Raw genomic sequence first — 24,084 nt, forward strand, 5'->3', positions numbered from 1 at the left:
ACTCAACTGTATTTGATGAGACAATCTTGTTCTGGTTTGCCCAGGTACCAACCTTGGGGCAGTGGGTAGATGTAAATGCTAGATATCAGTTTCTCTTTTTCTTCATGGCTTACTGCTTTGGATGCAATCCCTCAGTCTTTTAATTATGAAGAGACTATATTTCCACCCCTTCCCTCCTTTCTCCTGCCTTTCTCCCACCATCTTTAGCAGCTGATCACACAGAGCAGAGAGATGTGAACACAACTGTTTGGCAACATGAGTCCCAGACTAGTTTCCCCAGTTTGCGTTGCTCTATCTGAGCATAGGTGATCCAACGGTGATCTGAGATACACACTCCCAGCTTTGGTGGAAATCTTATGACTAAGAGGTTGGGAGTTCCTTGGTCTGGGTGCTGGTTGCCCACTAGGAGATGATCTCTATGGCAACTTCTTAGGAAAGAAAGTGACCAAAGAGCAGAAGTCATGGACCTTGAATGAGCTACTCAGACAGTATACATAAAATGTAAAGATGAAATCTCCAATCAGTAGTACACAAATTGTTTCATACTACTCAATTCACAAACTGTTAATATTTTAAGTACTGACCCTATACTAAAGGATAATACAAAGGATGGTTTGTTTTTCATGGCTTAAAAATTTGCCAGTATATGCTTATGAGTCTTTGGTTATACAAATGTTTCTTGGGGGATGAAGAGAAGAGTAATAAGAAAGAGAAGAGAATGAAGAAAAGGAAGAGGAAATGGAGGAAGAGGATAAGAAAGAAGAGGGGGAAAAAGAGAAGTAGGAAAAAAAAGAAGAGGAGGAAAAAGAAGAAAAAGTAAGAGTGTCCACTTTGATTCTAGGCAACATGGATAGGTTTGTACAATGTGATACATGAGACCAGACCAGACAAAGCAGAACATTCCATATTTTGAAGACAACTCAAGGAAACAAGGTCTCAGAACCAAAAGATCTTTCCATTTGTGTGACACTAATTTTTGTGTCTTTGCTTTCTCATGTGTGAAAGATTAAGATAAGAATATTCTTGAGGGTTATCAAGAGAAAAAGAGTTATGCCATAGCTAGAATGCTCAATCTGGGTTCAGATCATACTCCTAAAAATTATTAATTGTGTGACTCAGCCCCAGCTACCTCATCTGTAAACATAAGGATCAGTTTAGGCCCTACATAAGGTTATAAGAATCCAATGATCAAGGCTCCTGGCATAATCCTTTGTAAAAAGGAGACACCCAAAAACGACTTGTTGAAAGAACAAATGAGTTAATGAATAAAATTAATCCCTAGGCAGGAAAAATGCATCTATGAAATGTATTTTAAAAAAACCTTTCCTTAATAATTGGGCTGTCACCATTATGTGAGGGCAATCATTATTACACTAAGTGATGAGATTAAAGTAGTCATTTAAAACCTAATGAAAATCTCCATGGGAGGTAAAGGAAGTAGAAGAAGTTGTTTAAAAAAAAAGATTTTAAATACAGGGATGGTTTAAGGAGGAAATAAAAAAAATCTTATGGAATAGAAAAAATAGAAATATGGCACAATGCCAAGAATCTCACATTTTTGATTCTCAGTACATCTTGATACTTTTAATATTAATATTGGTGTATTAATAATATTGGTGTATCTTTTACATATTGATATTTTCATCCTATGAGAAATTTATAAAAAATCTTAGAATTAGTAAAAAAATTAGTTTTGACTCCATGGACTCCTTGAAAAAAAGGATCTGTTCCACTCAGAAGTCCCCAGATCCCTCTTTGAAACACACTGAGGAAAATACCTGAAGAAAAGATGCTGAAATAGGAAGAGGACCTCTTGGGAGCATTATTGAGTTTGAAGGAGGACAACTGAGGAGACAGAAGAAACTAGTGAAGGTAAGGACACCACCCCATTCTGACCAACAGAAGCACATGATCATTGGAGACAATAAGTCGGAAAATGAAGCCTCAACTGAGCAGACTGGAAGGAAAGAGCAGGACAAGATTGAAAATGGGAAGGGACCTGCCAGCCACAAGGCTCAAATCATTTCATTTAAAGCCCAAAGATGGAAAACTGGAGAACCACTTGTCACAGATGACCGCTGAGTGAGGTGGCCAGACCTGAACCAGACTGGCCTCGAGAGGCAGCAGCCAGTCCACTGCCCCATGGTGTCTCTTCTGGTGAAAGGAGGGACATCAGACAACAGGGGGCTAGTTGAAAAGGAGATGAGTTTCTGCTGAAATTTATTACTTTGGAGATTTACTCTTTGTTCAGCACAAAACCAACCCTTTGATTGTCAAATCCATGTCCACACACAGAGAGCAGGGCCTGAGGAAAAGAGAAGGACCCAGGATCCCCTTTGGGGCTTTTGCCTGGCTAAAATGGGTCATGAAATTCACCAAGACGTCCTATTGAGCTATTGGGACCTTCAGGGTCGCCTCTGTTCCCGTGGGCAGATTCCTCTGAGAAGACTGGTGGGAAGGTGGGGTCCAGAGATGCCCATCCTTGGGAGGAGAAGCTGAGGATGTGCCTTTCCACAGGGACCATTGGCCAGATGGCACCAAGCAGCAAGCCTATTAGGGCCTGGAGACCCTAGAGACTAAAATCCAAGCGGGTCCTTCACCCAGGCCCATGGGGACCAGACCGGCTTGAACCCAGAACTTCCTTCTGAATGGCTGTGGAGACAAGTCCCTGCTGGCCTGGACGCTGGGGTAAACTGTTTGAGCCTCCTCTACTGGAGGCCTTGGGGGCTTCCCTGGGCAGCTCCGGCCTACCCCTTGGAAGATGTTGGGGAGCCGCGTGTGGCAGAGAAGAGCGGCCTCCTACTGAGGCTCTGTGATCCTCCCAAAGGGTTCCCCAATCTTCCCAAGGGGCTCCCCTATCCTCCCTGGGGCTTCCCAGTCCTCCCGAGGGGCCTCCATTCTTGCACAGGGCCCCCAATCCTCTTGAGGGCACCCTAGATCCTCCTGAGGGGGCTCACCAGTCCTCCCGAGGGCCCCCTGTCCTCCAGGGGGATCCCCATCCTCCTGAGGCCCTCCCCATCCTCTCAGGGGGCCCCGTCCTCCCGAGGGACCACCCCAATCCTCCTGGGAGCTCCCCCACCCCCTCGAGGACCCCTCCATCCTCCCGGGGGCCCCCTGTCCTCCCGAGGGGCTCGGTGGCCCTGGCCCTGAGGAGCAGGTGCGCCGGAGACTGCATGGCTCCCCAAGCTGCCAGGGCCCCGCACCACCGGCTCCGTCCACCGGAGGGAGCCCCTCGCCCGCAGCTGAGGACTCCCGAGCATCCTCCCGGAGCATCCTCCCGGAGCATCCTCCCGGAGCATCCTCCACGGAGCGGTGGTCCCTGCTCCGGATACCCCCCTGCACCCCTCGAGCCCCACCCAGCGGGGAGGTGGCTGCCCCCTCCGCCCCCCCCCCCCCGGCACGGCACCCCCAAGGGAAGCCTGATTTGGTGTCTCCAGGACTGAAAGACATCGGTGCTCTTCTTCCAGGGGCCGGGGTCGCCACTGAGCTGCAGCTCCCCCAGGCCGGAGAGGCCGGTCACTGGAACCCAGAGCCCACCCCGAGATGATTCCAATTCGTCTAACTCCCTACATGGCGAGCTTCTCCTAGGGGACAGCCGTGCCCTACCCTGGGGGTGCCCCAGTCCCTGGGGGAGGACCATCCATCAGTCATGAGTGTGGGGTGAGGGTCCAGCAGGGGAGGTGGAGCAGGGCCGGCCTCCCCCTGCCCACAGCTTCCTACTATCCGCAGCTGTGGGGGTGCCACAGCAGACAAGGTGATAAATGTTGGTGGGGTCCATCTTCCTCTTGTCAGCAGCCCCCCCCCCCCCGATATAACTAACTATTCTGGGGTTCAAGAACAGCGGCCAGAACCATGCCTGAGGCCTAAGGTTCCAGGTTTCCAGGCCAAGGAGAGAGACGGTGTGACCGGGTGAGCGCCTGAAGAAGGAGAGACCTTTGGGTGCTAACCCAGTGACCAGGTCCCCAGATGGCCTTTGATAATGGACACCACAAGGGCACAGCTGAGGAGAAGGCTCGTGGAGTCAATCCAATGGTGGTGCCAGGGAGCTGCTCCCTTGTCTCTATTCTCACTGTTCCCCCTACCAAGGCAAGGGGGTGAGAGTAGTTTGGTTTGCTTTGCTTTGACCCTCTGAAGGAGTCCACAATGCTCCATCACCCTCCAAATCCATGCCCCCTGGGATAAAGTTCCTTTGTGGCCACCCTTGTTATGTCACCGTTCCCGACTCATTTTACAGAAGGCAAATAAAAGGGCAACTTACACTCTAGTTTGTCTTCAGGTCTCCCTCGCTCAAGCAAGGACAAGTAGCAGACAATGTCCTTTAGCTGGATGACTTGTGGCACATGCAAACTGGCTGGAGAAGTGTGGGGTGGAGTCACAGAACCTTTACTCATCCGTAAACCTGGAAAGACATGATTTGATTGTGATTTTTTTTTTTTTTTTTTGGTATGCAATGTTTCCAGATGCAGAATTAAGAATAGTATTCATAGCTCAGCCGGTAAAAAAAAAAATCTCCCTAATGTTTCAGAGAGCCCAGAGTGGAGGTTATCAGAGATTAAATGGAGGGGCTCCCAGACTTGGAGAACAGACAGAACCTAGAGCCAAGAACAATCTTCACTGAACATAAACATTCTAAAATTTAGAATCTAAATAGTAACCAAGAAGGAAACAAGTAACAAACATAAACTTATTTCAAGAGATTCTGAGAAAGAGTTTGAAATTTTGAAAAGGTTTTTCTTTTTCTTTTTTAGTTTAATACTATGAAAATTGCTAGCAAATCAATGATATTAAGACAGTATTTGAAAGGGGAAAAAAAGTTGCTTCTAATGAATGAGCACATTCTCCCGCAGGACCTGACAGAAGGCATTTAAAAACAAAAATGGTAACATTTCAGGACCTTCCAAAAGAGTGTGTGGGACGGCCATTGTCACATTAGGAATCATAGGAATAAAGGTCTTCAAATACCACAAAAATAAATACCATTGCAGAGAATAATTGGTGATCTGCAGAAAGGCACTAGAAGAATCTAGCTGAAAACATACCACAGAAAGAACTCAATATTGCCCAACTAAATTAAAAAAATTCAGAAAGCAAAATCACATCACAAATCCTTGAAATGTTTTATCACCCAGAGGAAAGCAAAGGCCAAGTGATATAGTGAAGCAAAGATGCAATCTTGACAAAGCAGGAAAGAAATAATCCAATACAAAGATTTTACTGCATGCAAGAAAAGAAATAAGAGATAAGAAAGAACCCCTGAAGGAAAAGGTGGAAATTTATAATTGTATAAGAACTTCTAAATAATAGGATCAAGTGAGAAAAAGAAAGTTTCTAGAATGTTTACAAAAGGAAAAAAACAATTGAACAATTATGTCAGTGGCGGGGACAACATATTTGAAACCAGTTGAGAGCTACAATTATTGGCTGAAAAGGTTTCTAGAGGCACATGAATTACTAGCAAAGGTACAGCATTCCTTTCTGAGATAAGCTTTGCCTTTTTGTTTTTTAAATAATATTTTCTTTTTTCCCCAATAAACATGTCAAGAATTTTTTTTTTGAGTTTTTGTAAGGCAATGGGGTTAAGTGACTTGCCCAAGGTCACACAGTTAGGTAATTATTACATGTCTGAGGCCACATTTGAACTCATGTCCTCCTGACTCCAGGGCCTGTGCTTTATCCACTGCACCACCTGGCTTCCCTCAAGACATTTTTTTTTTAATTTAAAAAATGCTATTTACTTACCTTATGGTAATTTTACCTTATTTTTAAAAAAAAATTACTAAAATATACACACTACATCTTTAAAACATGGAGGAGATCATAGGTTTCATGAAACAAAAACGAACCAAAGAAAAAGAAAAGAAAAAATGCAAGGAAGCTGAAAATTTATTTCAAGAGACATAAAATAGCCTCTTTCACTTCAATGGCAGCTGGATTTTACTTACAAATTATTTAATTTCAAAAGGCATAGGTACTCAGATATGTTTTGGCTATTGAAAAAATGGATTAAACAAAACTATTATACATTTAAATACTGAATAACCCAAAAGTACAACTTAAATAGGGTCATGTCTTCAAATACCTTGTTCAAACTAAATGGAGCTAAATTTTAAACTTTTTAAGTATATAAAAAGTTATGTAGAACTCCATTCTGCAAATCTATAAAGATCACGCACTGACTTCACTCTATCACCTAGTGTTATTGTGTTTACTAACATAATCCCCATATACCTTTTATCAGACCATTTGCTTTGCTAGTTTGTGGCATTGCTATAGCCATTTGAAAAATCCCATTCATATACTGATAGCACTGTCTTGGTAGGTTTTGACTATAAGAAATCATAAATGTACATTGGTTTCAGGCTACTTAACCTAACAAATTTCATGTAAAACATGAAATATTTTCCCCATAATATGGTACCTAAATAAAAATCCTTTTAACACAGCACTCATTCATATCCATTTTAGAATTAAATTCCTTATAATACACAAAATCCAAGAAAAACAGGTAGTGTCAAATTCAATGGGCACCAATCTGAAATGTTTGGTTAAAATAACCCTTTCAGGGGGAAAAAAAACCTCTAAAAACAGGTCTTCAGGTCTGACACCACATTAGGACAAGTGATCAAAAATTCACACTTCAAAAAATTTCAGGAGTCTCAATTTTAGACTATAAATATTTTTCTCCCAAATGCTCCTACAAATTCACTTCTCTCTTCAGTTCATCATCTTCCATGAAACCTAGCATTTTCTCTTAAACGTTTCACACTTAGCCCCTGAATTACATCAGCTCTCATGACTTCAACCATTCTCATCTTTTCAGAACCAGACAAAACAGCTAAAGGTCTTTAAGCTTAAATCCTTCTGAATCTTCTTTAACTTCCCCATACAAAATCAATGTCTTGTGTTTTCAATGAAATTTCAACTCTGAAATAGAAGTATTGAAAGATTTTCCTAATTCTTTAGACTCTATAGAGTCCATTTTTAGTATCTGAATCATCAACTATACCAAATCATTCCTTTCATTTGTATGGTCTTTCCCTTTCTTGGAATCTTCATGTGACTTAACATTTGAACTTGTAGAAAATTTAACTCAGCCTCAGACAGACAATGAACCAATTTCTTTTCCTGAGAGGTATCAACATCTGAAGGTAACTATTGACCAGAAAAAAAAGTAAAAATTAGTGCAAAATATCTCTTCCTGTGACTGCTTTAGTTTCCTTTTCCTGGTGGACAAAGGTCAATCCTTTGAAGATGTTATCTCACTGCTTCTTGAATTATCTACTGATGCTATGCATATCAGCATCCCTATGTGTCATCCTCTCAACCACTTTACTGGGAAGAGAAGGCAAAGGCCTAGGAAGAAGTTCCTGGGACCATCCATTATCTCTACTTCATTCAACTGCTTCCCTTCTTTTCTCCCTTTGCTGCTGGGAATGAAAGGGCTCAGACACAGGTTGGGTTATACATACGGGTTGATCTTCCCCTCTGAAGTGTCATAGAAAGTTTTGAGAAATGTTTGGAGAGATGAGCCTCTCATGTCCTGATTCAGTTTTCTATTTTGGCAGGAGGTTGGGTTTTTAAGGTTACATTTTTTAATATGGCTTTTGGAAATTATTGACTTTGTGACCTCCAAAAACAAAGAGATGTGGCATTTTATGAGGTGTTGCCCAAGTATGCTTTTCACAGGGGATCTTTCTTCTTGCTCAACATTATTCTTATCAGTTCTGCCAATTGTGTACTATATAGTCCTTCAGCACTGGTGTTAGCTTTCCTCCAAGTTTTGCATTGAATGCATGTTTCAGTTTTGTTATTTCATAAGCACGACATCCCAATGCCCATACATCAGAATTGAAATTGTAGGATTTATTTGCTAACAACTCAGGAGTAGTTTTGTCTGGATGAGGGCACTGACCATGTCATATTGATTCACTAACCCTAGAACAATTCCCGGATTGACTACTTTGATGATGTTTGTTCTCATTAAGAAGATATAGTGAGTTTTCAGATCTTGCTAAAGGATGTGTTTTTCATATAAATGCTGCAGGCCCATATAGATCTGAACAAACCACTGCAGCACCTGGTTCTGAGAAGTCTGCCCTTCTGTTCTTTGAGTTGTCGATAGAACTCCCCTCCTTCTCAGAGGCTTATAATTATGTAGAGTAGGCCATCTCCTCCTTCCCAGGACTCTCCATAGGTGACGATGCTAGGATCCTTCAGTTGAGACAAAAACTAGGCTTCTTACTCAACAGCTTTCCTCTCCAGGCTGGAGTCCTTTAGGAGTTTTAAATTTTTGATGACAAATGCTTGCTGTCACTTCTCCATAGCTACCCTTGCCCATGGCCCACAGGAAGTACTAGATGGTCAGGAACGTGATCTCTGCAGGCTGAGGTGTTGCTCAACCCCCTGACGGAGCAGTGGGATGTCAGGCATCCATTCACAGGACAGTGGCTGCAGTTGGGTCTAATGGGAGCCCCAAGACCTGAGAGGAGGTCATTATCTTTATCAGCAATCTCTGTTCCTTCACTCCAAGACAATTATTTTTATTCTTCTTTAATATTTATTCTCCTTCCCTTCTTCCTTCCCCTCATCCTAAAATGGTAGACAATTTATATAGGTTATTACATTGCCATCAAGAAAAATATGTTTCCATAATAGTCACAGTTGTGAACCCAAAACAAAAAGATTACATCAGTTCTCTAACTGGATATGGACAGTGTTTTCCCTTGTGAGTTCTTTGTCCATAGTCATGGATCACCCTGTAGCTAAGAAGAGCTGAGCCATTTCCCAGCTGATCATCACACAGTCATGCTGATGTGTCCTGTTTTCCTGGTTCTGCTTCTTTCATTTTCCATTAGTCCATGTGGGTCTTTTCAACTTTTTTTCTAAAATCTACCAGTTCATCATTCCTTATTGCACAGAAGTATTATATCACATTCATTATCAAATTATCCATTTATTCCTCAATTGATGGGCATTCCCTCCATTTCCAATCTTTTGCCACCATTAAAAGAGCTGTTATATTTTTGCACATATGTCATTTTCCCTTCTTTATGATCTCTTTGGGATACAGACCTGGTATCATATCAGTCAGTCTGATAAGTGTGAGGCAAGACTTCTTCATAAGCATATAACTTTGATTTCTTCATCTGAAAACTATCTGTACACATCCTTTGGCCAGTTATCAATTGGAGAATGGCTTGTGTTCTTATAAATTCAGTTTATATACTTTAGAAATGAGGTCATTATCTGAGACATTTGTTCTAAAGATAGTTCCCAAGCTTTCTGCATTCCTTCTAATCTTATTTGCATTGGTTTTGTTATGCAAACTTTTTTAATTTATCATAATAAAAAATTATCTATTTTACATTCCATAATGTTCTTTCTTGTTTGGTCAGGAACCTATAACTGATTTAACTTCTCCTTTAAGAATTTGAATGCTAGGGGTAACTAGGTGGCACACTGGCCCTGGAGTCAGGAGTACCTGAGTTCAAATCCAGCCTCAGACACTTACTTGCTTAGCTGTGTGACCTTGGACAAGTCACTTATAACCCCATTTACTTAAATAAAATTGTTTTAAAAAAGAATTTAAATGCTATACCATTGTGTGTGTGTGTGTGTGTGTGTGTGTGTGTGTGTGTGTGTGTGTGTGTAATTGTATATACATGTCTATAGTATTGGTATTACTTCATCATCTATGGTACCTTTTAGCAAGATAAAAGTTTGCTTCCTTCTCTTTTAATTAAATTTATTTTTGCTTTGCTTTGTCTGAGATCAGGATTGCTGTTCCTGTTTTTTTTTTTTTCTTGCTTCAACTGAAGGGGTTCCTTACCTTTAGACTAGTATCTCTGTTTCAACTGTGTTTCTTGTAAATAGCATATTGTGGGTTTCTGGTTTTTGATCCACTATGCTACCTGCTTCTGGGAGAGTTGATTCCATTCATATTCACAGTTATGATTAATTGTGCATTTCCCCTTATCCTAAGTTTTCTTCATTTGTCCTCTACTTTCAACAATGTTTTACTTCTATCTACTGCCTCTCCCAGTCTTCCCTCTTTTCCATAGACCACTCATTCCCCCCCTTTCTTAATCTCCTTTTCGCTTACTTTCCTGTTAGGTAAGATATGTTTCTATAATAAACTACTGTTCATGTTATTCCCTCTTTTAGTCAATACTGATGAGATTAAGGTTTACACAATGCCTGTCGATCACCCTCCCATCTTTTTCGCCATTGTAATAAATTTTTTGTCCATCTTCATGAGAAATAATTTATACCATTCTTCTACTCTTTTTCTTCTGTACTTAGTCTTCTCATCCCTTATTTTTTGTTACGCTCTTTCCTCAAATTTACCTTATATTCATACCTTCGGTCTATGTATATTCTGACAAAATGTACTATTAGTGGTCCAATTTTCATTGCAATTCTCTTCCCATGTAGGAATGTAAACAATTCTGCTCCATCAAACACATTATGCTTTCTTTTCTCTTTCTCTTTTTTTTGGCTTCTCTTGGATCTTAATATTAAAAATGGATTTTTTGCTGTTGTTATGTTCAATTCTGATCTTCTCCCTCTGAAAGTCTGAAATTCTTCTAGTTCGCTGAATGACCATTTTTTTGCCCCTGGAAGTATTACACTTAATTTTACCAGGTAAGTGATTCTAGCTTGCAGTCCTAGATCCTTTGCCTTCTGGAATATCATGTTACATTACCTCCTATTCTTTAAAATTGCAGTTGCTAAATCTTATAGAATTCTGATTGTGACTCTCTGGTGTTTGAATTGTTTCTTTCTGATCACTTTCAGTATTTTTTTCTTTGACCTGATAGTTCTATAATTTGGCTATGTTTCCAGGAGTTTTTATTTTGGGATCTCTTTCCAGAGGAGATCAATGGATTCTATCAATTTTTTAAATGGGCCTATTTTGCCCTCTAGTTCCAGGATATCGAGGCAGTTTTTCTTGATAATTTCTTGAATGATGTTGTCCAGGTCCTCCCTTTGTTTATGTTCAAATAGTGCAATGATAGTTGTTATGTTCAAATAGTGCAATGATTCTGACATTGTCTCTCCTGGATCTATTTTGCAGATTAAGTTGTTTTCCCAATGAGATATTTTACATTTTCTTTTACTTTCATTTTTTAAAAATTTGTTTGATGTCTTATAGAGTCATTAATTTCCACTTTTCCAATTTTAACTTTATTTTTTTTAGGTTTTTGCAAGGCAAATGGGGTTAAGTGGCTTGCCCAAGACCACACAACTAGGTAATTATTAAGTGTCTGAGACCAGATTTGAACCCAGGTACTCCTGACTCCAAGGCTGGTGCTTTATCTACTACGCCACCTAGCCGCCCCCAAGTTTGACTTTAAAGGAGTTGTTTTCCTCAGATAAGCTTTTGTTCTTCTCTTTACATTTGACCAATTATATTGGTAAGATGTTCTTTTCTTCAGTGAATTTTTGTATCTTCTATTCCATTTGGTCCAATCTACCTTTAAGCAATTAGTTTCTTTTTCCAAGCTGTTGACTCCTTTTTCATAATTCTTTTTTATCATTTTCATTTATTTTCCCATTTTTCTTTTACCTTTCTTAACATGATTTTTAAGGTTTTGTTTATCTTTTTTTCTGATTTCTCTTTGATCTTGAGATGATTTCTCATTTTTGTTTGGAACTTTGCTCCTATGTGTTTTGTACTGGTGTCTCTTCTGGGTTAGTGTCTAGATCTTCTCTGAAAGCAAAATAACTTTCTATGGTCAGATTCTTTTGTTTTCATTGATGTTTTATTTGTTTTGGGGTTTTTTTGGCAAGTCTTTTTTAGTCTTTTTCCTTTCTTTCAAATTTGAGTAGAAAGGTCACTGTCTCAGGCTTCTTATTCTAGTGGCTGTAGACCCTGGCTTTTTACTTGCTCTGAGAACCCTCATGACTGATGCTATGCTGAAAGGGTGTAGTGGAGGGGGGTGATTGATACTGCTGGAACACTTGGGGATCTCAAATCTTATCTGGTGCTAAGTTGAGTTTTTTTTGCTCCTGTCTGGCAAATTGTAAAGCTGGTGGGGTGTTTCTGTATTTTCCTGGTACTCCACTGAAGTATGTGGTTATCTGGCCTCTGGAGGTCGTGTGTTTGCCTGGGCTAAGCTGAAGCACGTGATGCTTCTTGGAACTGGAGTCTGCCCATTCTCCTAACTATGCTAAGGCACCTGGGGGGGTCCTAGTGTTGGGGTTTGCCTGGTCCATTGGAATTTGGGAAGTATGGCTTGCTCCTGGCTTAATGGGACACTTCAAGTTTGGAATGCATTACCTTTTCCTGGAGTGATACAAGTGATCTTTCTTGGTGATCTTTCAAGTTTCTTGGGCTAAAAGATTATTTCACCTCATTTATTTTTCTAGTTATGCTATTATAGATTTGTTTTAGGGTGCTATTATATAGTTGTTTAGAAGTTAATATGTGAGATTTATTGTGATTTATTGATTATGCCTTCATCTTGGCTAACAAAAGTCCCAGACAAGGTTTTTGCATCTCTTAACAGAAGGCTTTGCTTATTTATTATCAAAAGATAATAACAGGGGCAGCTAGTTTACATAGTGGATAAAGCACCAGCCCTGGAGTCAGGAGTACCTGGGTTGAAATCTGGTCTCAGACACTAAAATAATTACCTAGCTGTGTGGCCTTGGGCAGGCCACTTAACCCTGTTTGCCTTGCAAAAACCTAACAAAAAAAAAGATAATAACAGAAGTGAATTCACCAAAAATAAACCAATATGTGTTATGTGTTTATGTGCTTTACATAAAATGCTCAAGAATTGTGTAATTTTCTCAAATCTACAAACATTGCAAGAAAGGAACATATTTACTTAAAAATAAAAATTCTGAAGGATGTCAAAAGTAACTTATTTATCTAGAAAATAATAAACTAGTTGCCTAAAATTACTGAAACATTTATATTGTCTTTGTTGATTATCACAAAATTCTGACTCAGTTCTACACTCATGATTTAGGTTTTACAAATAAACAAAATAAATCCAAATCAAGAGAGGATTCTAGATTATTTGGTATCATTTGGTCATCATTTACTGAATGCCAACTATGGGTCAGACACCATGCTAAGTGCTGGAGATACAAAGGAAAGGAAAAGGCAGTCATTGTTTTCAAAGAGTTCAAAATTTCATAAGGGAAACAACATGCAAATAGCTCTGTAAAATGAAGATATAGATGGGATAAATATGAAATCATCTCAGAGGGAAAGCTCTAAGGTTAAGAAGACTGGGGAAGGAATCTTGCTGAAGGAAACAATGGAAGTGACAAGCAAGAAGCAATGAGAAAGAAGATAATTCCAGACATGGGCATAGCCAGTGAAAATATTTAATGAGGAGATGAGAATTCTTAGTCAAGGAACAGTAAAGAAGACAGTATCACTGACCCATAGAGAACGTTGAAGCTAAGAAAACTGTAAAGGTAGGAAGGAAGCCAAGTGGATGATTTTACAAGGACCCTGGAGGCAATGCAGAGCCTTTGGAATATAGGGAGTGTGGAAGGGTGGGGAAGAGATGACCTTGTGCTTTAGGAAGACCAATTTGACAACCAAGTAGAAGATACAGTGAAATGGGGAGAGACATGAAGCTAGGATAACCAGCTAGCTACTGCAATAAAGTGTAGTCATGAGATGCATTGGGATGGTGGCAGGGACAGAGGACCTGACAACTAATGAGTATGGGAGGGAAGATACCATGAGGAATTAAGAAGAAAATCAGGTTGAAAACATAGGTAACTTGGGAGGATGGTGGTAACCTCCAAGTAACAGGGAGAAAATGAGTTCAGATTTGATGTCTGCAAAGCATGCAGTTCAAATTGTCCAATAGTTATTCATGATGAGAGACCTAGAGGTCAAAAGAAAGGCTGGAAATAAATGCATAAATCTGAATCATTGGTGCATATATGTCTAACAATTGAATCTATGAAAACTGATATCATCTCCAAATGAAATGGTAGAAAGTAAAAAGAGGATCCAGAACAGACACTAGGTTGACAACACAAGTTAATGGACATGCCCTAGATGGAGATTCAGCAGACAAGACTGAGGAGTGACCAGAAAGGTAGGAGGGAAAGCAAAAGAGAAAGATTTCTATGAAAGCCTCGAGAAATACTTGAATGACTCTTTTTGATATTTCAAGGAGAAGAGGGTGAGCACCAGGGTCAGAAGTTGCAGAGAAGTCAAGTAGAATCCAGAAAAGTCATTAGATTAGGCAATTAGGAAATTACTGGTAATTATGGATAGAGCATAATTCCAAATTAAAGAATAGGTCAGGGGCAGTTACATGGCACAGTGGATAGAGCTTTGGCCCTAGAGTCAGGAGGACATGAGTTCAAATCCAATCTCAGACACTTAATAATAATCTAGCTGTGTAACCTTGGGCAACTCACTTAATCCCATTGCCATGCCAAAAAAAAGAAAGAAGTCAGAAGTCAGACTGCAGAGTTAAAAACTGAGTGAGAGGAAAGGAATTTTTATATAGCTGATGGCCTGAGAAGAATGTTTTCCTATATTCCTATTTGTTTATATCACCTAGAAATTATAAGAATGGGAGGGAATGAGGATAAGAGTGAGAGTAGATGGCACTTCCTAGAGGATGAGTCACTTAAACCATATAAACCTCAGGCAAATCTCTAAGATCATAAGATGTAGATGGGTTGCCAGGCATCCTAGTAGAAGGAGTCCCCACCTAATAAAACCACATATCCTGGAAATGGTGATAGCAATATCTATAAACAAGTGAACATATATACACAGGTATTATAGGCATATGAAAACTCAATACTTTAGGGATCTAAGATTTTATCAAGGTTTGTTAACTACTTCTGATGTAGGTCACAATCCTTCTGGCCTTGGTTTTTGTGAAGAAACCCATTCCTTGATGGGTAGTCCATAGTTATCATGACTCAACTAGACTTACCCTAGTTGGTCCCCAGACAATGAACAAGCACTCCCTAAGGAGTCAGGGGTGGGAGGAAAAAACCCTGTCCTGAAAGCTTGTCAATATAGTAAAGAGCAAATAGCACCCATATTTGGCCTTTGACAATCAGGACCCCCTCCTTGGTAAAGCAGGAATGTAGTGGGGGCGGGGGGACCATACCTGAGTATACACATGCCCAAAGAAGATGGTGGTGAGATTGGGAATGTAGATGAGCCAAAATATATAGCACCCCTGACCTGACCTTATCAGCTCCATCTTAGAAAACATTTCATAATATTCTTCTAAAGTAGTTTCAAAATCTTTCACATAATTAAATTTCTGATGTAGTAAATGAATGTTCTATTCTTCTGTTTATAATGGACATCAGTGATTCTAGCTAAACCTTCTTCTTAATGGATTTTAAAATGTTTAGAGAAACTCATTGAAAGTTGATGGATGAAAAGTCACTAGAATAGCATCACAACAAACTGAGAGAAGGAGCAAAGTGGGAAAAAAGTCATCAGACATTATGAATATGAGAAAAACAATGCTCCCCTCCACGTATGTAACAACTAGTCACAAAAAAGATGGGGATCAGTTGCCATTCCTGTGTCCCTTCTTAAATTGGTCAAAAAATCTCAGAAAGGATTACAGGGTTACCTCTTGGACATAAAGGGTCAGAGGCAGTGATGGGGAAGAAGACTCCTGCTGTCCTTAACCACAGAGGTCAAAATTAAGAGAAGGTGGACGAATAATCAAGGTCAGGAGAACTTCGTCCCAGCTGGAATGGCTTCCTCCTCCCTGGGAGGCTTGGAATTACAGCTGGATGGCCACTAGTCAGGTGTGTTGAAGTAAAGAGTAGTTCTGGTGTGGACTAGACTAAGCTTTCTGAAGTTCCTTCAAACTGTGATTCTGCAGAGATGCCCTCTAACTCTTCAGCATTGACTGCAAAGGCCCCTGGCAGTGATGGTACAAAGTGCCACTGACTGCTAGGTTTTTATTCTCATCCCAATAATAAATAATCTCTGAGTGGTCTTTAGCAGGGGGCAGCTAGATTGTGCAGTGGAGGAGACCACCTGGAATCAGGAAGATTCATAGCCATGAATTCAAATCAGCCTCAGATATTTACCAGCTGTGCGACCCTGGGCAAGTCACTTCACCCTGTTTGCCTCGAGTCCTCATTTGTAAGATGAGCTGGAGAAGCAAACCATTCTAGCATCTCTGCCAAGAAAACCCCAATTGGAGTCCTGAAGAGTTGGATATTATTGAAAATGACAACTACAAATGCTTTGCCAATTATTTTATTCACCTAAAATATCAAAATTTTGAAAGACAATGCTTAAAAAATGACAAGATCAAAGCTCCTTTTCCAGAAACATATTTGTTCTCAAAATACATTTTTAAAATATTTAATCAGTCAGCTTTTTTAAAGCTTTGTCTACATGGTAGTCACTGTGCCAAGCATGGGGGAAACAAAAAAGACAAACGGTGATCTTTAGGAGTTTACAATCTAATTAGAGTTACAACAGATATGTCCCAATAAGTCATATGTAAAAAACTGGGAAATAATGAACAGAGAATGAAGAGGGTTCTCAAGAGTGTGAAATGTTGCAGAGAATTCAAGAAAAAGGAGGCCTGAGGAAAGGCCACAGGATTTGGCAATTGAAAGGATATTAGGAACTTTGGAGATAACTGTTTCCTTGGAGTGTCAGAGGTCAGGAGGCATATTTTAAGGGATTAATAAGAGAGTGAAAAGAAAGGCCATAGAGGCATCTTTTTTTGGACATGTCGCAATATTCTAGAGATTACAGAATTAATGAACTTATTACTCAATTTTCATGGTTAAAAAAAATTTTAATCACTACTTCAGAAGAACAAGCTCTTCACTTTAGACACACACACACACACACACACACACACACACACACACACACAAACATACCTCCCATTATTACCTCTGAAAATAATGCCCACCAATTTCAGATGATTCATCATGATAATAAAATATAATTGAATTATCTGATAAAGTGTCTCTAACTTTGGTAGAGGGTTACAAGAAGTCTTTAACATCATTTAAATCTAAAAGGCCTACTTAACTCCATAATGTGAAAATGAGGCTGTTTTCAAGGAGTCTAAGCCATAATAATTCAACAAGAGCATTAAAGAGGCCAAAAAGAACTCTAGTCTTAGAACAATGTTTGTAAAGATTGATGACAATTCTTTTTCTATTGTTAAAAGAAGGAAATTATTCAAATTGTGCTATAATTGAAAAAGAGAGGGAGGGGGGGAGGCAAGCAAACCATCCTCCTCTGAATGTGCCTGACATTAATCATAAAAGCTGGTCCATGAGCATAGATTTCCCATGTTTCCCTCTGCTCTTCCCTCATCTCTAGCTCTGTTCGGATCAGTTATTGCATTCCTTACTGATTCCCTTTAAGGTGGGGCCACCTGGCTTTGTTATTTGTTTCTTCTAATTTTACACTGAACTCCATCTATTGGCAAGCTTACATGAATGCATAGGTAATCCACATGCATTAATTATTTCCCATCACAGGAGAGCCAATTCCAAAGGCCAAGCCCCCTCCTCCAGTCTACTATGACTCTGTGGTTTCATCCATGATGTCAGGCCATCACTGTTACTGATATTTATCATCCAAAGTCCCCAGGGCCACTTCTCAAGGGACTAGGAATTAGAAGCAAGCTTCGTGGGTTGAACCTGATGAGGCCATAGGACATGGTTCTCACAGTCACTGGTTTCCTCCATCATAAATGAAGGCCAGCAGAGGCAGAGGAATGGAGGTGGGAGCAAATCCACATAAGCCATGAATCTGGACTACCAGAGATCCCAAGAAGCATATCCTTCCCTCCATGAGAATTACAGATCCAGGGGGTGGGATGTGAGGAGAGCACTGACCTTGAGTAAAGAAAACCTGAGTTCCAACCCAATCTCAGACAGGGACTTTGAGACTCAGGCAAGTCATTCAACCTCTGTTTGCCTGAACTTCCTCCACTGTAAAGTGAGGCTAGTAACAGTGCCTACCTGCTAGAGTTCTCATGAGGATCAAATGTAATGACATTTGTAAAATGCCTCGTCAATAATAGGCCCTTGTTATTTCCTCTCCTCAGCTCCCAGTAAGGAGACAGCAGCCCCACAATTTCTGAACAGGGGGTATCAGAAGGTATAGTCGACCCCAAAACTATTCTCTAGAGTTAAGTTTTGACTCAACAGGATACTTTGTTCATCTCTGAGGTTTGGCTTCCATAAGAAACCAAAATATTAGGGTCAGCCTGCGGGCCTCATTCTGTTTATGTCATTTATTAATAAGGAAAGAGGCAGGTTGGAAAATCAGGTTCCTTCTGTTTAACAAAATAAAAAGATATCTGAGCTTAACTTGAAAGGGGGGCATTTTGGAGTCAACAGTCCCATATGACCCAGTGCCCTAGTCATTCCTACTGGTTACTGTGCCAAGCATGGGGGACACAAAAGAAGACCAAAGATAATCCTTAGGAGCTTATGATCTAATTGGAGTTACAACAAATATGTACCAACAACTCATATGCAGAATAATTGGGAAATAATTAATGGAAGGAAAGCACTGTTAATATTTATGGACAACATTTATTGTGCCCCAAGTCAATTAGAATAAAGATTCAAGAATTTTCAATTACAGGGAATCAGGGGAAGGAAGTGAATAGCGGATGAACCCCATCATCTTTCCAGTCACCCAAGTTCTCCCCTTCCAAGTCAAAAGGGGGGGTCTTTTCATGTATTTTCCCACTCCCCAAATCCTATCAGTTGCCAAGTCTCCTTTTGTCTGATTCTATCTGCACAACATCTCTTGCATACATTTTGTCTACACGCACACCTGGACTACTTCTGTAACCTTGGAACTGGCCTCTCTGTTTCCAGTATCTACCTTATGTGATCCATTCTCTATTTCACCACCAAATTCACATTCCTTAAACACAATTCTGTCTACATCCCTAGTTCTTATGATATATGGTAACTGTTAAAATTGATAATTGATTCAACATTAACTTTAAAACCTTCTAGAACATGTCTCCCATTTCTTTCCTGCCTGATTTCATGTGATTCCTCTTGACACAGTTTCTGCTACCCTGCCCCCCAACTCTGGTGGCTACCTCCAACAACAGCCTCCTTCTCTCTCTTGAAATTGTTTCAAAAGACTTTTTAAAGTTTTCATATTTTCACTTCTTAGAGCATCTTTTATTACTGAATCAACAGAATGTAAGATCATTGAAGGCAGGGGCCAAGTCTTTTTTCTTTTTGCCTTAGAATTATCATGCACACTTGATTTGGGTCAGACAGACACTGTGCTAATTAGACCATTTAAGAGGCACTTATCATGTCCCAGACTCTAGTCAGCCCTGGGAGTACTTATAAAAGCAAACAAGTCTCTCTGTTCAAAAGACTAGATTTTAGTGAGGAAAAACATTGTACTAGCAGGGGAGGTAGTCCTGTGGAGGTCTGATATGGAGGAACTGGCTTTGGGGCCCCTGCTGACTGGATAAGGCAAAAGGCTGGTCTATCAGACACAAAAGGGTCCAATAATCGAATTCTCCTTTCCAGGCAGATGACAGTCAGAGAGGAAGGCCATATGACAGGTAACAGTTTATAAAGCAAATCTTTGTTGAACATCATCAAGGGTTTGGATGCACATACTCAGCTGACTCTATATACATACATACATATATATATATGTATGTATGTATGTATATATGTGGATATTTGCATGTTTTTCATGGTGGAGGTAGGTTGGTAAGTAATAATGGCCAACCCATATTTAAATATTCTATAGCTAAAAGTTGGACTCATTCCTGAATAGGAAATTAGAGTAGTCACTGTTAAAATTTCAATGCAATGTAAGAGGTCTTTGAATGAATTGCAACCAATATTTTCCTAAATTTGTAATAAAACAAGGTCACCTAAATTTCTGTTTTCAAAATCAAATTAACATATGTGATTATTATTAATGTTACAAGGAGAGTGTAGAAGTAAAGGTAATTCTTTAGATGTTTAAGAAATTATCACTTTAGAAAGATAAGCTCAGCTTGGATGCTTCTTCATGAAGCAAATGCTGCCCCAAAAGCAGAATAAGCTCTGACCACCCCAGGAATATGCCTGTCTAAAAGAAAGCATTTTGAAATATTGACTTAATTATTTAAAAAATCTCCCTCATAATATCTCTAATCAATCTAGTTGCACTTACTATACTTCAGAACGTGGAAAGGTCAGCATCCACTATCATCCCAAAGAAATGTCTCTTGGAACAGATATTAGCCAATCGTTGAAAAAAGCTAAGCTTTTGGGAGATTCTCAGTAATGTGAAGAATCTAATTAAGGCTTGCATTTGCCCAATTATAAAATCTTCCTAGAAACCTGGCATTTCACATATATCCACACAATCTTTGGTGACTCCACCATGTATCTCATTACCAAAGGCAAGCTGTTGCAAACTATATTTCTCCCTCTGATTTCCTCATGCAGAAAGAGATGCTTCTTGCAATCCCCTAATTTGCCCTTTCCCTACAGTAGGAGGGATGGGAGAGAGGGGATGAAGAGATACAAGAAAAAACAAAAACAGGAATAAGAGCTTACCCCCGGAGAGGAGAGGAGGTTTACTTTTGACCAAGGGGCTGGAATGAATGGCTTGGTTGCCAAAGGAGATGAAGAGATGGGCAGTGAAATCTTCAGGGAGGTCAGCCTCCAGGAATGTTTTCATAAACAGCTTGAAACCTTCAAAATCTATGGTCTGCAATGGAAGAAAAGGTTTTAAGAGGATAAATACAAAAGTTAGTAGCTTGCTCCTGGGATTATCATTAGAAATACTACATTACTCCTGATAATAGCTCCAGTTCAAGTTATATAATAAAGATCAATGATTGATGATGATGATGATGATGATGTTAGGTTACATTTCTACAAGACTTTAGACTCACAGAATATATTACACACATGATCACATTTGACCACAATGATCCTTATGAGATAGATTAAGTGATGGAATTTTTATTCTCATTTTACAGGTCAGGAAACTAGCTCCTAGAGGTTAACTGGATTTCCTAAGGTCACTCCACTGTAGGAGGTGGCAGGGCTGGATTCTGTTTTCCCTAGGATATTTCTCAGGACTGCTCTGATGGTGTCATTGAGCCATCACTGGACAGAGACATATTTTCCTCCCTTCAAACTCCATCCTCACCATTTAATCAATGCCCACTATCCATAGTAAAATCCAATCTTTTACAGAATTTTTAAAATACAGGATGAGTCTATGATGACTTTTAAGTACATTCTAGAATGTTTACATACAATTAAAATTGGAATCATCTATCTCTGAGGAAAAGAAGAAATTTCAGAGAAAATAATCAACTCTAAGGTTGAAATCCTTAAACCACGCAAGTCAAACAAATCCCAATGGGCAAATAGTTCATTTGATGGTTTTGTACATATGCAGATACATATATCTACATGTATGCAACATGCATAAGTCACTTTCCTCACAAATATGCTGCATCAATGCATGCAAACAATATACACACTTCTTAAGTTTGTGGTCAACCTTCCTATTATTCTTCAGTGAATTCTTGGTATCTTTCATTTAGAAATTCTTCCCTGTATTCCTGTGTTTTCAGTCCATACTGTTCTCACCAATGTCTTCACACCAGAATAAAGGCCTGATTTTATTTTCTCCTTACCTCACAAGTGTAAAGTGTCTGGTCCCTGGCAGGGACCTTAATAAATCATTTGGAGAAGGAAATGGCAAACCAGTATTTTTTGCCATTTTGCCAAGAAAACCCTAAATGAAGTCAAAGAGAGTCAGATGTGGCTGAAATGAACAAATGTAGTTGTAGACCAACTGATCTGTGCGATGGTCTGGCTATGGAAACATGACATACACCATCACCTTTGGCACCTAAACGATATTTCTTTGTTACTTTTAATTCCTCCTTGGTTGGATCACAGCAGCAACAATAGTAGTGGTAAAAAGCACATTAACATTTGTAAAGCATTTCACATGTAACATTCTATCTGATCCACACAGTAGCCCTGGGAGGTAGATGCTGGTTTTATAGCCATTTTACAGAAGAAGGCACTAAGACAGAGATGAAGTGATTAGTCAGGGTCTCACGGTTAGAAGGTTTGAGGCTAGATTTGGCCTCATATTACCCTGAGTCCATACCTACTGCTCTGTCCATTGTACCACCAGCTACCTATTTCCTATTCAAACACTCTTGGGAAAGAAAAGGAAGCCACCATAAGCTGAGGTGGGGAAGGGAGGATCATATTGTTGTTGTTCATCCTCCATTTTTGAAGAGGACCAGAGACATCACAGGGAGATATCTCCAATTCAATCATGAATTGGACTTAAATGAGGTAGAGTTGTGCAAAGTTGTCAGTCTCACTGTCCCTTCCAGTCACTGAAATCTGGTGGCAAGACAAAAATCCAGACAATTGGCAAAGGACTGGGATGCACTGGATGACCTTGGTGCTTTCTGTGTCTGACCAAAATCCAAGTATTCCACAGCACTGTGGGTATAAATTGTTTTCATGGACCTATTACATGGGAAGAAGTCTTCACATGTTTGGGGCAGACACCCCCTAACTCACCAACAGGTTGGAGACCTGTTGATTACTCTCAACCTGAGTTACTGAGATGGTTTTACCAAGCTGCTGCTCATGCTTCAGCTTCTTGGAGCTATAGATGAGAACTAACTGTTGAGCATACACCAAAAGTAGATGGACAGCCTTGAAAGGGACTCAGCAAGCCCTCACACAAGAGATGCTAGTCCTCCCTGAATAGCCCATCTACCAGAAGGTAACTAAGTGGAAAAATGGATAGAATACTGAATCTGGTGAAGGGAAGAGCTGAATTCTAATCTTATCTCAGACACTGACTAGCTCCATGACCCTAGGCAAGTCACATAACATCAACAACCACCACCAAATGTGTCTGACTCAGTTTCTTCAACTGTAAAATTAAAATGATTATAGGATTTTTGTATCAAATAAGATACTATTTAAGATATTTATTCTTCCCTTATTTTTTTCTTTTCTTCTTTCCTTCCTTCCTTGTTTCCTACTTTCCCTCAAGTTTACTCTTCTTCCATACTTCCATATTTCTTTTGGGGATACCACTATCCTCACAGTCATCTAGAGAATAGGTTCCCAACTTCAGCAGTTTCTTCTACAACTTCCAGCACTCATCCATTACCATTAAACTTTATTTTAATGAAAATACCTCAAGTGGTGTCATGATGCCCTGATCGTCTTTTCTTCACTGTAGACACAAGGCAAAGTCAATATCCCATCAAACACCAACTCCAAACTCATCAAAGTCTTATGTTTGGTTGGGTGACTCTTCACTCCAGGACAAGGATGGCATGGACTTTCTCCAGCCTCCATATGGCACTAACACTGCTGGCACAAATTTTGGTCTTAAATTGAAGAAGATGACTCCAGTAAGAACTGTTGGCGAGAAGATTCAGATGAGGCTGGCTGGTTGATTGATTTGTCATTTGGTTAGATTTTGAGAATCTAAAGGTGGCTTAAAAACATAAACAGGACATGACAGATTTTGTCCAATCTGCTTTTGAGATGTGTTCTAAGCAGCAGCCCCAGGCTTGTGAATGAGTTATTCAGTGAGAAAACAAAAGAGAGGCTGAGCAGAGCTGGGAGACTGCAGGGAGGACTTGGGGACTGCTGCCAAGTCCATCCCCACTGCAGATCACGTGCCTTAATTCTCAGTTATTTAAGTCTGACCATCTGGAGCTTTTTGTGTGGATGGCTCTGTCAATACTAGAGAAATCATAACATCTCACATTTATATAGCATTTCCCAGTCCATCCAAGTAGCTTAGAAGTGAATTAAAATAAAACTCATCCGTCTGGTATTGTTTGAATAACTTCTGGCTGCTACTCGGACATTTCTGCATGGTGCTACAGAAGAAATCATCTTCGTGAACCAAGTAGATCCCGTGTCATTATCTGCTTTAGTTTTATAAATGTACTCCTAGACAATGGGCAACGAGTGTGGGCAATTCCTCCAGTGATAAGAATCCATGCAGCTGTTGTTCAAATCTGCCCCTCCACTTCTCTGGAAGGAAATCTACCACTCATCTCCTTTGGGCCT

General features: G+C 39.9%; 1 protein-coding gene and 2 pseudogenes across 2 annotated transcripts in view; all 3 read right to left on the reverse strand.

Annotated features, from left to right (window-relative positions):
- Window positions 1-24,084, reverse strand: part of DGKB (diacylglycerol kinase beta) — a 556,198-nt gene that overhangs the window by 456,167 nt on the left and 75,947 nt on the right. For both annotated transcript variants that reach the window (XM_074195405.1, XM_074195404.1), the window contains 2 exons: window positions 20,554-20,707; window positions 4,259-4,399 (listed from right to left, as the gene is read on the reverse strand). In XM_074195405.1, coding sequence (XP_074051506.1) covers window positions 4,259-4,399; window positions 20,554-20,707 — 295 coding nt within the window. The remainder of the gene's footprint in view (window positions 1-4,258; window positions 4,400-20,553; window positions 20,708-24,084) is intronic.
- LOC141493528 (serine/threonine-protein kinase Nek4 pseudogene) lies at window positions 6,631-7,303 on the reverse strand (annotated as a pseudogene).
- LOC141493529 (serine/threonine-protein kinase Nek4 pseudogene) lies at window positions 7,460-8,807 on the reverse strand (annotated as a pseudogene).

Source organism: Macrotis lagotis, chromosome 7 (genome assembly GCF_037893015.1).
Source record: "Macrotis lagotis isolate mMagLag1 chromosome 7, bilby.v1.9.chrom.fasta, whole genome shotgun sequence".
NCBI classification, from domain to species: Eukaryota; Metazoa; Chordata; class Mammalia; order Peramelemorphia; family Peramelidae; genus Macrotis; species Macrotis lagotis.